At 41.2% G+C, this 14,613-nt stretch overlaps 2 protein-coding genes across 2 annotated transcripts; one reads left to right on the top strand and one right to left on the bottom strand.

The window, feature by feature from the left end:
- Nucleotides 1-2,368: 2,368 nt before the first annotated feature.
- On the bottom strand, nt 2,369-14,111 carry LOC122073088 (eukaryotic peptide chain release factor subunit 1-3-like). The gene is made up of 3 exons (XM_042637602.1): nt 13,792-14,111; nt 8,740-10,228; nt 2,369-2,837 (listed from the first exon to the last, which is right to left on the bottom strand). The coding sequence occupies exon 2, from the start codon at nt 10,188-10,190 to the stop codon at nt 8,874-8,876; it is 1,317 nt and encodes a 438-aa protein (XP_042493536.1). The 5' UTR covers nt 10,191-10,228; nt 13,792-14,111; the 3' UTR covers nt 2,369-2,837; nt 8,740-8,873.
- On the top strand, nt 3,414-4,094 carry LOC122074445. Its single transcript, XM_042639253.1, has one exon. It carries the CDS (start codon nt 3,414-3,416, stop codon nt 4,092-4,094), a length of 681 nt encoding a protein of 226 aa, XP_042495187.1.
- Nucleotides 14,112-14,613: the final 502 nt, after the last annotated feature.

The following is a 14,613-nucleotide window of genomic DNA, read 5'->3' as shown; positions in this document are numbered from 1 at the left end:
TGATAGAAAACGCAGTAATTTTTTTTTTTTTTAAGTAAAGGACATAAAACGAAGTATTGTGATATGGTATCCGTATCGGTCATGAATCAGTCGTATCGAATCGATTCAAGATCAAAAGGCCAGTTTTTTTTTTTTTTTATTAAAATACCATTTTAGCCCTTGTGTCCGAGCCATCTCGGTTCCATATGTATTGATATCGGATCCACCTGATACCAATACATATCAGCAGATACAATGATACTATATTGAATTAAAAAATTATGGATATTCAGGGAGTACATTAATCACTTGCATCCATGTGCATGTCTATGCACATCTGTTGGTAATATGACAGTTATTGGATCTCTCATATTTTTCTATGCTTTACTTTTAAACAAATTTCATATGAACAGAAATTTAACATGTGAAGAGAGAATCTTAGAATCTACCCATTTAATAAACTACAGCTTTTGTAAAAAAAAAAGAGAAAAAAAAAACCCCCCTCGCTTATTGTGACGACAAGAGAGAACTTGACAATTAAGTTTTCTTTTGAACATGTGGTGCACATTCAGTACGTGGTCATCATCGATAAGACGATACGTGGTCTGAATAGGAGCATGCAAGGATACATTAATTATTAATCACAGCTGAGAAGAAGAGATGGAACTGAGAAACAGAAATTGGTATCTAGTATATGTAGTTGGAATTCCTTCCCAAAAAGAGGGAACTAGAAACACAAATCAATCAAAGAAGTCAGACTGGAGAGGTTTTGTGTACAATTGTACACTAAACCATTAGATGGATGAAGGGGCTGTGTACCATATATAGTCATGCCATGCCCATGCCCATCCAACAGTTGGGTGCAGAACCATATATGCACTATGCATAGCCGTGCATAAATTGTGAATGTGGGCCAATGTTGAAACTTTTGGACGGCAAAAAAAGAAGTCAATTACTCCTAGAGACATCAATCGAAGTTATTCTTGGTCAACTGCAAACCACTAGGTGATGCATGATCTATTATAGTTTCCCGCACAGGCCTTCCAAGGAGGATTCTCGCATTTGCACAAATATATGCCTTGTGGAAACTCATATGGAACACTAATTGTGGTTTTCATCTTTCAAATTTCAGCCCAAATGGAATCAGACGGAAGCATGACCAACGGTATAACTATTTTTCATAACCAATGACCATTTCATCTAATGTAACTTAAGATGATGATTTATGAAAAAAAAAAAAAAAAGTTACTTAGGATGATTGACCCCAGATGGGCACAAATATATGCCTTGCGCAATGGGGTTCGCATGTTATATCTTATGGATCCCAGGTTAAGATGGGAACAAGATCCTTTCAAGTGCGCCAACCTCCTCCAATGGATGCTTTCATTCAACTCAATTGAGCGGGATTGAGGAGTATTTGTAGGTACACCAATGCACTAGAGGGGAGTATCCATAGGTACACTCATGCATCCAATGCGCACTGGACACAATTGTATAGACAAGACTCGCCAAACTCTATGGTTTCAAGGGCAAGCATCACCAGACCATCCGATGCGTCAGTGCTCCTCCAGTGCACCCAATGTATCCATAGGTACATTGATGCATCGGGGCATTGGAGAGGAGTATCTACATGTACACCAATGGCCCTGGTGCCCCAATGCATGCAACATTGGAGTATTGGCAACCCCAATGCCCTGGCTGCAGACTGAAGGGACTGGCACAATTGAGAGGCATCGATGCCTCCTGCCCCCCAGTGCCTCCAGTTCCAATGCAAGAGGGTTCATATATTATGGATTATAGATCTAGGTTAAGATGAGAACGAGATCCTCTCAAGTGCACCAGCCCTTTCAATGCACATTGGATGGCCAGCAACAGTGCACAAACATATGCCTCGCGCTCTGGGGTTCGCATATTATGTCTTATGGATCCAGTCCAAGATGACGTGCCAGATTTGGATACTATCCAGTATGTAGGTGCTGGGATCTCCCAGTGAGTGTTCCAACGGTCGCAGCAAAAACAGAGGGAAGTGGATTAAACCCTGTTCGATCTCTAGGGTATCCGAATCCTGAAAAGGTAAACTCTCTCCATCTTTGCCGCTGCAAGTTCCGACAATCAAGTAAATCAAGAGAAATAGCTTTGGGACTGCAACCAGCACATTAACCCGACTCATTTCTGTAAGTTCTCTTCTTCATAACATATTACTATGTTAGAGAGAGAGGGATGGATGGAAGGACCGTCGCCATGATTAAGTAGAGTTTGGGTGACCGAAGGTAAAGCTCATCATTGCCATCCTCCAATACACTTGAAAACCATCCAAATGCTTCTGACGACGATCCCCAATTCAAACGACAAGGGATTTCCAGACACATTCATTGGCATTGTTCAAATATAGTTCAAGAAGTAGTACATCCATTAAACAATCAAAATCATCAAAAGGTGTAGAGTAGTAGTATCAGGCAACGGTTAATCCACACATTGCCCATCAAACATGTTCCCACTTCCCACTATAGGGGCTACAACAGATGAAGTATATTACCACTTGAAACTTATGGAAGTTCACAGGACTTCCCCAAGATCAAGGACCTGGACAACACCAGGCTTCAACTTAAAAGCAACATAAAACAAGAGAGCTCGAGACTCTTCTGCAACAGTACCATACTGCAACTAGTTGGCACACTACCATAACTAGCCAATTCAAAAATAAGATTTTGAAATACCATCCATCATGACCCCATCAACAACCAAGTCGCCAGAAAAATCAAAGGCATGCTTTGTACCCATCATCATCTCGTACAGCCAAGAAAGAAGCTTCCTTCCCTCCGTCCAGTAATTCAATCCAGCTGCTCCACCAAATCTCCCTACAAAATCACCGGAAGTGCACCAGATTTAAAAAGCAAAGTAAAGCTCCTAGTTCAAAAGGAATGTTCATAAGAAAAGAATACCCCCATTTGAAGGGGAAAGAGGAATATGTCAGAGGAGGGTGCGAATGGGGCTTTGAGCGGCGGCCTTGCACTAGGTAGTAGGCCTCCTGACCGTGGGAAGCAGAAACTGATCACAGATTTTTGGTCTTCTCCAGCCAGGGCGGTGGATGTTGGAGAGCCCTCTCGGACAAGACCCCCTGAAGGTAAGGCTACAATTTCTTCGTACAGCCTTCCGAAAGAAGTCATATGCAAAGGTTGTAAGTGGTATATTGCCAGATGTGGACGACCTTCCTGAGCCCATCCACGCCGGAAACCAAACAAAGTGATTCCGCAAGATGCTTACGAGGAGCGGCTTCTGCATTATCGCTATGCTCTTGTAGCCATATTAGATTTTCATTTTACATCTTTAGATGAGGTTAGAAGAAAAGCCGCGGCAGCCTGGAACCTCAAGGAGAGAGTTGTTATTTTGCCAATGGGATTGGGTTACACTCTTTCAATTTAATTCTGATGGACATGGCAAACGTTTGGAAAAGGAGTCCTTTTAAGGTCTATGGGCAACCCATTCGCTTCCAGCGATGGAGGCCAGATTTTAACATGCACCACAGGAACGCAACCACCAAGTTAGTCTGGATTCACTTTCCAGAGCTTCCGTTTGAATACTGGCATGAAAGAATCCTCTGTCCAATGGCCAAAGCCGTAGGTCGCCACCTGGACATCGACAAGCGAACGAGAAATGCCTCCATAGGTAACTTTGCTCGGATACTGGTGGAGATGGAGAACTCCGATCAAAGACTTGAGGAAATTCAAGTGGAAAGACAACAGCTTGGTATTGGGGATTTATTTTGGTTCACAGAAAGGATCCTATATGAAGATGCGATGGGTATGTGCGGTTTTTGCAAGTGTGTTGGGCATACTATTCAGGTTTGTAAAGACAAGAAGATCGCCAATGCTAAGCGCAATGAAAGAGACAAAGTTGCCTCTAGAGGCGTTGCAGGTGTTGTCTGGGTGGAGAAGAGGCCGTCAGGGACGGTGGATGCACAATCTTCCGGCAATTTTCAAAAAGAGTCCAACTTTGGAAAGACTCCTATGGAAAGTCTATCCTTTCCTTCTCAAACCATTCCAACAAATCAAGGAAACTCCCTGATTCCTTGCCTTTTTGATGGAAACATTGTGGTTGACTTATCTCCTACGTGATTTTCTTCAAGTCACATGCGAGAAAATCCGATAGCGCATATGGAAGGTTCTGTTGCTCCAGATGGGTCAGATGACGCAAATGGAGCGGCCTCAAATTGGTGGATCAGTTCAAGACCAGCTTGGTGGGTCGGTTCAGGAATAAGTAAACTCTGCATTAAGGCAATGCAGTCTGGCCTCTACCCAGGATGGCGTGGATGATCATGAAGATCATATTCTTTGATCCATTGCTCCAACTGCAATTAACAAGGGGCACCCTACCCTTCACTACCCTGAAGTCAGCGTCGTTGATGAAGCTGCCCTTCAGAAAGAGCTAAATGACGGCATGGAGGTTAAAAAAAAAAAAAGGGAAAACAACTGGCTCATGCAGCGCAGACAAGAAAGTCTGGTCGCACAACCCCAACCAAATATTGATGATGCGTGCCCTCTTCTGGAATATAAGGGGGATAAAGAAGGCTTCTGCCCGGGCTACCTTGAGTAATCTTCTTAAAGACAAGAATCCAGACATTGTGTGCATAGCAGAGCCTATGGTGGAGGTAGGTGATTTTCCAGCCATTTATTTTAATAAATTGGGTTATGAAGAGTGTATGATTCACAATTCTAGAACTGATAAGCTGCCAAACTTGTGGATCCTATGAAAGAGATTTTTAAATAAACCTATCGTGGTTGCCATGTCTGAACAGTTTATCACCTTGACCGTTACTTGGCATTGTCAGTCGATTTTTGTATCTTTTGTTCATGCAAGTTGCTTTCGGGCTACAAGAAGAGACCTCTGGCTAGATGTTGCTGCAACGCCAGTGGACACCTCGCCATGGTTGGTGGTTGGAGATTTCAACGCAACTTTTGCTTCTCATGAAAAAAGAGGTCCAGGTGCCTTTAATCTTTGGTCGGCGTCGGAGTTTAGTGCTGCCATTGATGCCTCAAATCTGATTCAGGTTCCATCTCGTGGGAGCAAATTCACATGGTCAAATAATAGAAAGAGAGGGAACGTTATGGCTGTTCTTGATCGCAGTTTCTGCAATGAAGAATGGATCAATATCTTTCGCAACTGCTCCCAGGAGGTGCAATGCTTCTCGTCCAATCACTCCCCTTTACTCATAATCTCTGAGTCTGTTTTGAAGCCGACAAACTACCCCTTCAGGATCCAGAGATTCTGGATGGAGAATGATGATTTTATGGCTGTGGTTGAAAATTCATGGAAAGAGCCTGTTTTTGGTTCGCCTACATATGTCCTTGCACAAAAGCTGAAGCGCCTTAAGCATGTGCTTCGGGGTTGGGCGAGGTCTGTATTTCCAAATTTTGACATTGCCCTTAAAGCTGCCAAGGAAGAGTTAGATCATATTCAAGGGCAGATTGATCAACATGGCATTGATGACCATCTCTATAATCTAGAGGCTGATGCAAAAACAAAGTATTTAACTGCTCTTAACAATCATGAAAAGCTTTCGGCGGAAAAGGCAAGGAAAAAATTGCTCTCTCAAGGTGATTGCAACTCTAAATTTTTCCATCTCTCTGCTAAGATAAGAAGATCCAAAAACACCATGAGATGGTAATTTAGTTATTCGTCCCGATGAGATGGCTACTCATGTGGTGGATTTCTATGAATCCTTTCATAAAGCCAGGCCTGTAGTCGAGCATGGTGAGCTCTTGGATTGCATTCTTCGGATCTTGGATGAGTCAGATATTAGTAGATTGGACGCTATTCCTAGTGAAGACGAAATCAAGCAAGCTGTTTGAAACTTAGACCCCGATAGCTCTCCGGGGCCTGATGGTTTCTCTAGTGCCTTCTTCAGACAATGTTGGGAGCTAGTAAGGTATGAGGTTTGCAGAGCAGTGGGGGGTTTTTTCCGCTCTGGAATCCTTCCAAAGGGGAACAATAACAACTTTCTAGTCTTACTCCCTAAGGTTGATGGTGCAAAGTCCTTGGACAAATTCAGGCCGTTGTGCATGAGTAACTTTTTCTGTAAAATGTTGTCAAAAATCATAGCCTCTAGACTCTCCACTTTCCTTCCCAAGCTAATCTCAGAAAAGCAAGGGGCCTATCAGAAAGGCAAGATCATTCAATCAAATATTTGTCAGGCTTCTGAACTTACAAACCTCATGTTTGATTCTACCAGAGGTGGTGGTTTGGGTATCAAAATCGACATCCAGAAGGTTTTTGACACAGTTTCTTGGAGTTTCCTCTTCCAAGTCCCGAGAAAATTTGGTTTCTCTGACAAATGGATAGCATGGCTTCATCAAATCCTTCTTTCTTCCAGAATATCCGTTCTCCTCAATGGAGGTCCAATTGGCTTCTTTGGGGTTGAGAGAGGACTTCGGCAAGGTGACCCTATCTCCCCCCTTTTGTTTATTCTGGCAGAGGAAGTTCTGTGTAGGGGGATCCATTCCATGATTCAAAACAAGCAGTTTCTACCCCTCAAGGGGCCGAGAGGAGTCCCGATGCCAGGTTTCCTGTTATTTGCTGATGATATTTTTTATCAAAGTATCAGCAATTTTCGGGGCATCAGATAAATTTGGACAAGAGCAAGCTTTTTTCTTGGGAGAATGCCTTTAGAAAGGAAGCAACTTATCTCTGACACCCTTGGAATTTCCATCTGTAAATTCCCTATAAAATATTTAGGGGTGGAAATCTTTACGAGCAAAGTTAAAAGAGAGTTGTTACTCCCTGTGATGGACAAAATTAAAGGGAGGATGGCTGGTCGGAAGGGGAAGCACTTGTCTATGGCTAGAAGGGTAGAGCTTGTCAAATCCGTCATATCTGGTATGCCGTCTCACAACTTCTTGTGTATTGGTGGCCTAGTTCCCTTTTGAAGACTATGGAATTATGGATGAGGAATTTCATATGGACTAGTGATCCCGACTCTTCTAAAGGAGTGACGGTCAAATGGGACTTGGTCTGCAAGCCCAAGCAAGAGGGCGGCTTAGGTATAAGGCGTCTGAGGGATGTGAATAAAGCCCTTATCAGCAAGCAAGTGTGGTATATCAGGCATTCTTCTTCTACCTTAGGTGCCCTTATAAAATCCAGATATCTAAGGAAAAATGAAGAGTTCAAAAAGGGGTACAAATCTTCTTCGATTTGGCCTGGTCTCCAAAAAATGTGGAATTTTGTTTCCAGTAAAGAGAGATGGATCGTAGGCAATGGGGCTTCAATAAACTGTTGGAAGAATAGATGGCTTGGTGAAGAATCTATCCAGGAGTTAGCCTCCTTGGGCAATGACATCTTCTCGTCCACCTCCTTGAAGGTTGCAAATTTCATCAACAATTATGAGTGGAAATTCCCCGAGGTTTCTTCTCTCTTTCTCCAAAACATTTTTTCTGCTGCTTCAAAAATTCTTATTCCTAGAGATGGTATGGAAGACAAATGTTTATGGAGCATGTCTACCTTAGGAGATTTTAACACAAAATCTGCTTGGAACGACATTCGCTGCAAAAATCAAAAAGTTCCCTGGCGTGGCCTTGTATGGATGAAATGTCTCACCCCCCCCCCCCGCTAGTCCACTTTTGTTTGGAGGTCATGTCATGAAAAGCTGCCCACTGATGATCTCATCAGCAGGAAAGGGATTTCGCTAGCGTCCAGGTGCATCGCGTGTGAATTGGGGCCTGAATCTTTGAATCACCTCTTTCTTGACTGCAGTGTTTCAAGACAGATTTGGAACCTTTTTAAAATTGTTTTGGTTTGGCGTGGAAAAAACAGTCTTCCATTCTTGATTTAGTATCCTGGTGGAAGAGAAAACGCCGAATCTTATCTCTGAAGGACCCTTGGGTGGCTGGTTTCATCCTCACTGCCAATGCTATTTGGCAAGAAAGAAACATTAGAATGCATGGTAGCAAGGGAGGAGATGTTTCTCTGCTATTCTCCAGAGTCCTAAGGGCTCTAAAGGAAGCTAATCTAAACATGAAGGGGGTCATTCGAACCACTTTGGACCTTCTTTGCTATAGAAAGTTGGGTCTCAAGGCGTCCCCTGGCAATCCCCTTGTCATTCTTGAAATTAATTGGTGTAAGCCCCTCTTCTCTTGGTCGAAGCTAAATGTTGATGGCAGTTCCATGGGGAACCTTGGAAGAGCAAGTGCCGATGGTCTCATGCGTGACTCTCAGGGAAAGGTGATTTTTTCCTTCAAGATTTATCTGGGCATTTGAACCAATTACTATGCTGAATCTAGGAGTCTTTTGGAAGGTATTTGCTATGCCATGCACCAAGGGGTGTCCAAACTATGGATTGAGTCTGACTCCGTCGCAGTTGTTACGGCTGTTCAGCATCAGTATCTCAGCTCTATCTCATGGAAGATCACACACTATTTCAGGGAAGCAAACCCAGTCGCGGACTATCTTGCCAAATCCACTGTGAAAACAAAAGTCTCGAGCACTATGGAAGACTTCCCTCATGTTTTTGAGGAAATTAGGAATGACATGTATTCGAAATCCAGATTTAGATTTTGCAGATAGCTTTGGAGGACCGTGCTGATGGCAATGCTGAAGGTGGGGTCCTTTCAAAGCTAATGTTTTTTTTCCTTTTCGTTTGTAATCTATTTTTTCCCATTTTCTCTTTAATACAATTCTGATTTCTAGCAAAAAAAAAGAATACCCCCATTTGAAAAGCCATGGAATTCTTAATAACTGCACACAGAAGATGAGGATGAAGCAGCAAACCTTAATTAATACTCCACAAAGCCTCTCACAATGACCCAAGGAGCAGCAGCAGCCAGCACTTGACCTGCTGACCCAGTGTAGGCCCTTTTACAAAATCCCTCTGCACCGGTCTTTGAATTGGGTTTGATTGATTGCTATTCAACATCTTCGTATGCTTCTCCATCGTCAGAAAGCTCGTCGAAGGACCTCATATCAAGCTGGTAACGGAGTATGCCCCCAATGCCACCAAAACCTCTACAGAACTGCGAGCCTTCTTGGGATTTATTAGTGACAAACTCAAGAGTGCAGCCAAAGTTTCTGTACTCATTAGCAAACCACTCAAGCAGAGACACCTTATTATCCTGAACCTCCAATTCTGCAGCAGTGTCTGGATCTCGGAAGTTACTCTGATCAGTCTCCTGATCCTTGTTCAAGTGCTTTATGATAATTTCACCCGTAGTGCTGTTTTTCAGTGTGTACCTGTTAATATCAAGATTTTCCCAAACGATGAGTGTCTCAACAGCACCCATCTCCAGAGCCTTTAGAGTATCATCCACACCAAATACATATTTCCCAGTGTCTTGGCTTATCTCCTCAAAATATTTCCCAATCAGTTTCTTCTCTTGTATGAATTTAACATTTGACAAAATCTCTGCAGAAAGTTCAATGGCTTGATTAAATCCATTTTCCCCTCCATAAGAAACATCAACAACATTCAGGATCTTGGCCTGGAGACGGGGATCAAACATATCAGACTGGCTCAATTCTGTCTTAAAGTCAGCAGACCCAGCAAGTATTAAACCAGAAACATTAGGTTGACTCGTGGCAGGATTGATAAAAAATTGTGTGGCAAGCTCAGCTGTCTTTCTCACATAATTGTGACGTTTCTCCATTCGAAGACGGGCAAATCGAAGAGCAGATTGCCCTCCTCTTCCATGTTTCTTTGGAAGATCAACTGTGAATTTATGAAGCACCTCCCGTGTATTTCCACTTAATGTCCCAAAAAGGGTCCCATTCCCATCCATAACAATAAAGCCAAACTTATCATCAGATTCTAGGAGTTCACTTAAAGCCTCTGTGTGGAACTTGTTATCGCAGAGGTACAGTGATGCATTGATAGGCTTGAAAGGCTCAAAGTCAAAAGTCACCTTCTTTTCCTTCCCATCCTCTGTAACAATAGTTCCAGTATAAAGCACCAATCCATTAGGAGGAACCTTATTGTAAAGCTTCAGCCTCTGCTGGGCAGATGTGATAGCACCCAACACTGATTGACGGTTAACCCTACTTTTTATGTTTGAAGCAGTTCCAAATTCATCACCTAACATCTTCGTGACACGAGAAATCTGATCACGTGGAGGCATGATCAGAGAGATCATGCTAGTTCCATTGCCTCTTGCAGATTCAAGCGCCTTTATCAATTTTTTGACCTTCCATATCTCAATGTTCTTGTCAGTTTCATGTCCATCAGCCATTTCAGTGGATATGAGAGCAACAAAATGTATATAACAACCTGCAAACACAGAAAATAATCGATCTAAATAATGAATTTAAATGTAAAAATTAAAATCAATGGACTTAAGGAAGTTTTCCTTCCAGAAGACGAAAATCCAAAAAGTTACATCAAGCAACTAGAAAATCATTGTAGAATCATTTCAACCAGTTGGTTATGCTTCAAAATGGTTCAATGCCTTTTAACCATTCCAATCAATCAACAAAGAGCCATGCTGCTGGGTTTACTGTGGCAGAGAAGAGGGAACATTCCAACATTGAAAGGAAAAAAAAATTTAAGGAAAACCATATGTGTTGGCAATACCGAGTGACATGGAACTTTCAATATCTCTTTTGCATAGATTTTGAAGCAATCATCAATGATAATGGTTTGCTCGTGCTTGGTGGGACTTCCGAGCTTGCTTCTACCAAATCCTTATTACATTGTAGTAGGCCTGATGGTGGATTGTCTTGGTGGTGGACGTAACACACGTGAGTTATAATTGGTTTGTTTGCGGTGGTGGGCTTTATGCTGGTGCATTGAACCGCTATTCACAGATACCTCCGGCTCGAGTTGTGGGCTGCTTATCTAGTTTTCAATGAGAAGTTCTGTGTTGTATATCTAGTTTTCAATGCAGAGTTGTGTATTCAAGTTGTTACTTTCATGCTTAGCGAGGCTGTCAAGAATTCGTTCTCATTCCTCTTTTCATAAAAGTAGGTTGAGTGATGGATTGCCTTGGTAGTGGATGTAATGCATGTAAGACGCTTTGGCTTAACCGATCTATATGGTACATCAGGTAGATAGCCGGTACCTTATTATAGTTTGTCATTATAAGTATATAGTTGATTTACAGTGGTGACTATAATAAGCCATAACCCGTCAATCTTTTTGCATGGATCCTAGCGCTCGTCATTGCTTGGAATCTCCATGTAGTCGACCCCATTAAGTTGGGATAAGGTTTTGGATGTTGTTGCATCTATGATAGTGGTTCAAGGAAAAATCTAAAACTTGGGATGTACACAACAGAAAAAAGTTGAAATAGCTTTGCACCAATCAATCATACCAGGAACATTAATCCATTAAAGATTCCATATTACTAGGCTTTCTACATTACTTAATAAATCCACTTAGACAACATTGATTTCAGAATCTAATTTATTAAATATGGTCTGATATAAAAATATCCTGAACCAATATAATTTACTGAAACTTTGCTTCGGTTTTTTATGGAATATGCTAATCACAAAAACTGATACGGTTCAAAAGAAGGCGGCCAGCAGATTCATATTGATGTAGGAGCAATTCTTTGGATCGGGTTAAACCCATTCGAGTGCCCCAACCAAGAACTGGGTCCAAGTTTGGTAGTTGTTCAGTAAGATATTTAGAATTTATTTTATTTGGAAAGATATGTAATCTTTTAATTTGGGATGGCTATTAGACATATAGGGAAATTACCAATTTGAGTTCTACTGAGGTTTCTTCTTTATCTTTGTTAAAGTTTCTCCACCCTGCTAGCAGTACTGTTCACTGAGAAGGTTTGCTGGAGCTCTACTTTTATATCATAGGTTGACCTAATATTTCAGGGCTAGATCTTCTTGCTAGGGTGGATTCAATCCCTAAAACCTCGCCCCCAAATAATTCCCTGTCATAAGATCCTAACCCAAGAACTGACCTGGTTCTTACCACCAGAATTGGTTTCAGGTCCTTCTGATTCTGCTGTTGCTGGTTCTGTTGACTTGGAATTTGTTACACTTGAGAGACTCATGAGTATAGCACCTATCCCTTGAATTTTGGGTTGAAAGACTCCCAAACGAGAGAGATCACTCATTCAAAGTCTCCCTAGTTCTTCCGCCCCTTGCTTTGGCTGGAGGTAAAAGACCACCCCCCTCTTCTCATGATTCTTCTAACCCCTTATCTTATTATTTTAGTTTCCCATAATGCCCCCCTCTTTTGCATTATCGTTTCTTATCCTTTTTTTTTTTTAATTTGTTCCGAGTCTAGACTTTTACAATAAATCGTATTCCCTACTGTATCCCATCCCATATCTTATTGCTCAATTACCCTTAAGATTACCATTTATTTACATTGCTGCCATTACTCTAATAAACTTCATAATATTCACTGTTTTGCCATTAAATACTCTAATAAACTTCATAATATTCACTATTTTGCGATTAAATCTTTGATTTGGGTCTTCTATTATTTGGGTGGGCCCACAGCGAACCAGAATTGGGTTTTGTGACCCGGGTTCTGCATCACATATTTTCATGAAAGCATCATCTAAAAAAAAAGGGGAACGGTAGCAAACCATGCTATCAAATTGAACAAAAAATGGACCAAGTGTCCAATGGATTACATGGGCTTAATATTTTTGGGTTTATTATTGTAATGAGCCAATTCTATAAGCCCAAATATTACAGATTTAAGTCCTATAAGTGATTAGTGTCAGTTTCTATTTTAGTAAGATGTATTCTCTATTTTGTAGTGTTTCTAGAAGGCTGGAGCCACTGGACAAGCGTCCTACATTCCATCCCTTAGTTTCTATTTCGTTAAAGTTCTAGAATAGTTTACATTTTGAAGAAGACTTGAGTTGTAATGGATTGTCCCTACCATACATAAGGGTTTTCATACTATGCTTATTTCCATGAAGTTATACATGAATAGTGGAGGATAATACCCACAACCAACGATTTGAACAAATTGTTTAAGTTTATGTTTGCTAATTTCTGTGAGATTCAGAACTAGAGATAAGGGCAGTAGTGGATTTAAATGCTATAAAAAAACACAGGTAATATCAACTCATTCCACATTTTTATACAAACATATCATGATGTTTGCACATTATGGAGAGAAGATAGAATAAGAAAGAGAGAAAATATGGTAGGGGAGAAAAGAGATAAAATAGTTGGAGCATTTTGTTCATCAATCCAGTCTACTTTCATTCATCTAATACTTTTCCTTCCACCATTATCCGCTACCAATAATCCCTCAGGACTCATTCAATAACTACAACAATGACTACATAATAATAACAACAACAATCCATGCTCGTAACATATCAGAATTCCAGATCTCCAATCCATGCAGGTAACATATCATAATTCCTAATAATTTATTTATTTCCAAACCTTTTGAGTGATTTGGGATATTCCAATCCATATTCGTTTGATTTCTTTCACATATATCAAAAAAGAACTCATAAAAAAGACGATCTGGATATGGATTTCCAAAGCAATTCCACATATTGGCCTCTCCTAGGAAATCTGACTTTTCACCGCCAGTTCCTTCTAAATATCAGCCGAATTTGTAGATCTACAAAAGTTACTTCGTTTACTCTTATTTTGCTATCAAGCTTTGACAGAAAAACCGTCTTGGATGTTCAAAACTAGAACAAGTACCCGCTAGGAAGAACTATCAAGTGAAAAAACAGGAAACCCATATAAATAAATATATCAAGTCGATCCGTCACAAATAAATAGCAGTAGACCGATGGTGAAACGAAAACCCTATACTCTGATATTTACATACAAGAATTTGATGCCTAGGGCTTAGAAACAAGCAGAGAGATAAAACGGAAGGTATACCAGTTAGTGCTTCTACGCCGAAGATGAAACCCAAAGAAACGTTTCCTGTGGCCGTTATATCACTCCCTTGCTGCCAGCCAGAGCCACAATCCCAGTTACAGAGCCCTTCAGGTTTCTATGCAGAGGCCGGAAAAGGGCTCGATTACCATAGGTCTACACACCCAAGTAGGGCCTTGCGTTTGCCGTTTCGATAGCTGACGGACGAGTTTCCAATTTTCGTTTTACGTTTTCCTCTGTAATTTTTGGGGCTTTTTGCATCAATACCCCTGCACTTAGCGTATTTGCCCGTGTCCTCTGTCTTCACTCTTCACTCTTTACTCTTTACTCTTTACTCTTTACTCTTTTATGGAAATCAACTCCATGGAGCCATCTTCCACCAAAAAAACAAAAACTCCATGGAGCCATCCATCCATCTCCAACGCACATATTTGCCAATTCGCATGCATACCTATGCATGGTTGCTTTGCATACATTACCCAAATCCCTGACAGAGTGGGGGGCGGAATACCTAATGAGACACGTGTAATTTGAAAACCAAACCAAGTCCAACCAATAAATCTATCAATCAAGGCCTCAGGGGAAGAATATATATTAATAAAAATAATTAGTTTTTGGGTTATGCGCATAGAATATAGATAGATTCGGTGGAGTCATGAGACAGACATCCATCCATCCATCTACCAAGGTGGCAAAACAGAGAGGTTGAATGGATTCGAATTGTAATCGATTCCAAAGCTGAATTCGAGATTGGAATCCATTTGAGGCCTGACTCGATCCAATTGCTGATTCTGCTTACGACCCACGAATCACGACCGGCGATTG

Source organism: Macadamia integrifolia, chromosome 3, assembly GCF_013358625.1.
Source record: "Macadamia integrifolia cultivar HAES 741 chromosome 3, SCU_Mint_v3, whole genome shotgun sequence".
In the NCBI taxonomy this organism is placed as follows: Eukaryota; Viridiplantae; Streptophyta; class Magnoliopsida; order Proteales; family Proteaceae; genus Macadamia; species Macadamia integrifolia.
This window is presented reverse-complemented; position numbering and strand designations above follow the sequence as displayed.

Bases quoted from the DNA above. Each gene is read 5' to 3' on its own strand.
- LOC122074445 (XM_042639253.1), top strand. From the start codon at position 3,414: ATGGCAAACGTTTGGAAAAGGAGTCCTTTTAAGGTCTATGGGCAACCC.
- LOC122073088 (XM_042637602.1), bottom strand. From the start codon at position 10,190: ATGGCTGATGGACATGAAACTGACAAGAACATTGAGATATGGAAGGTC.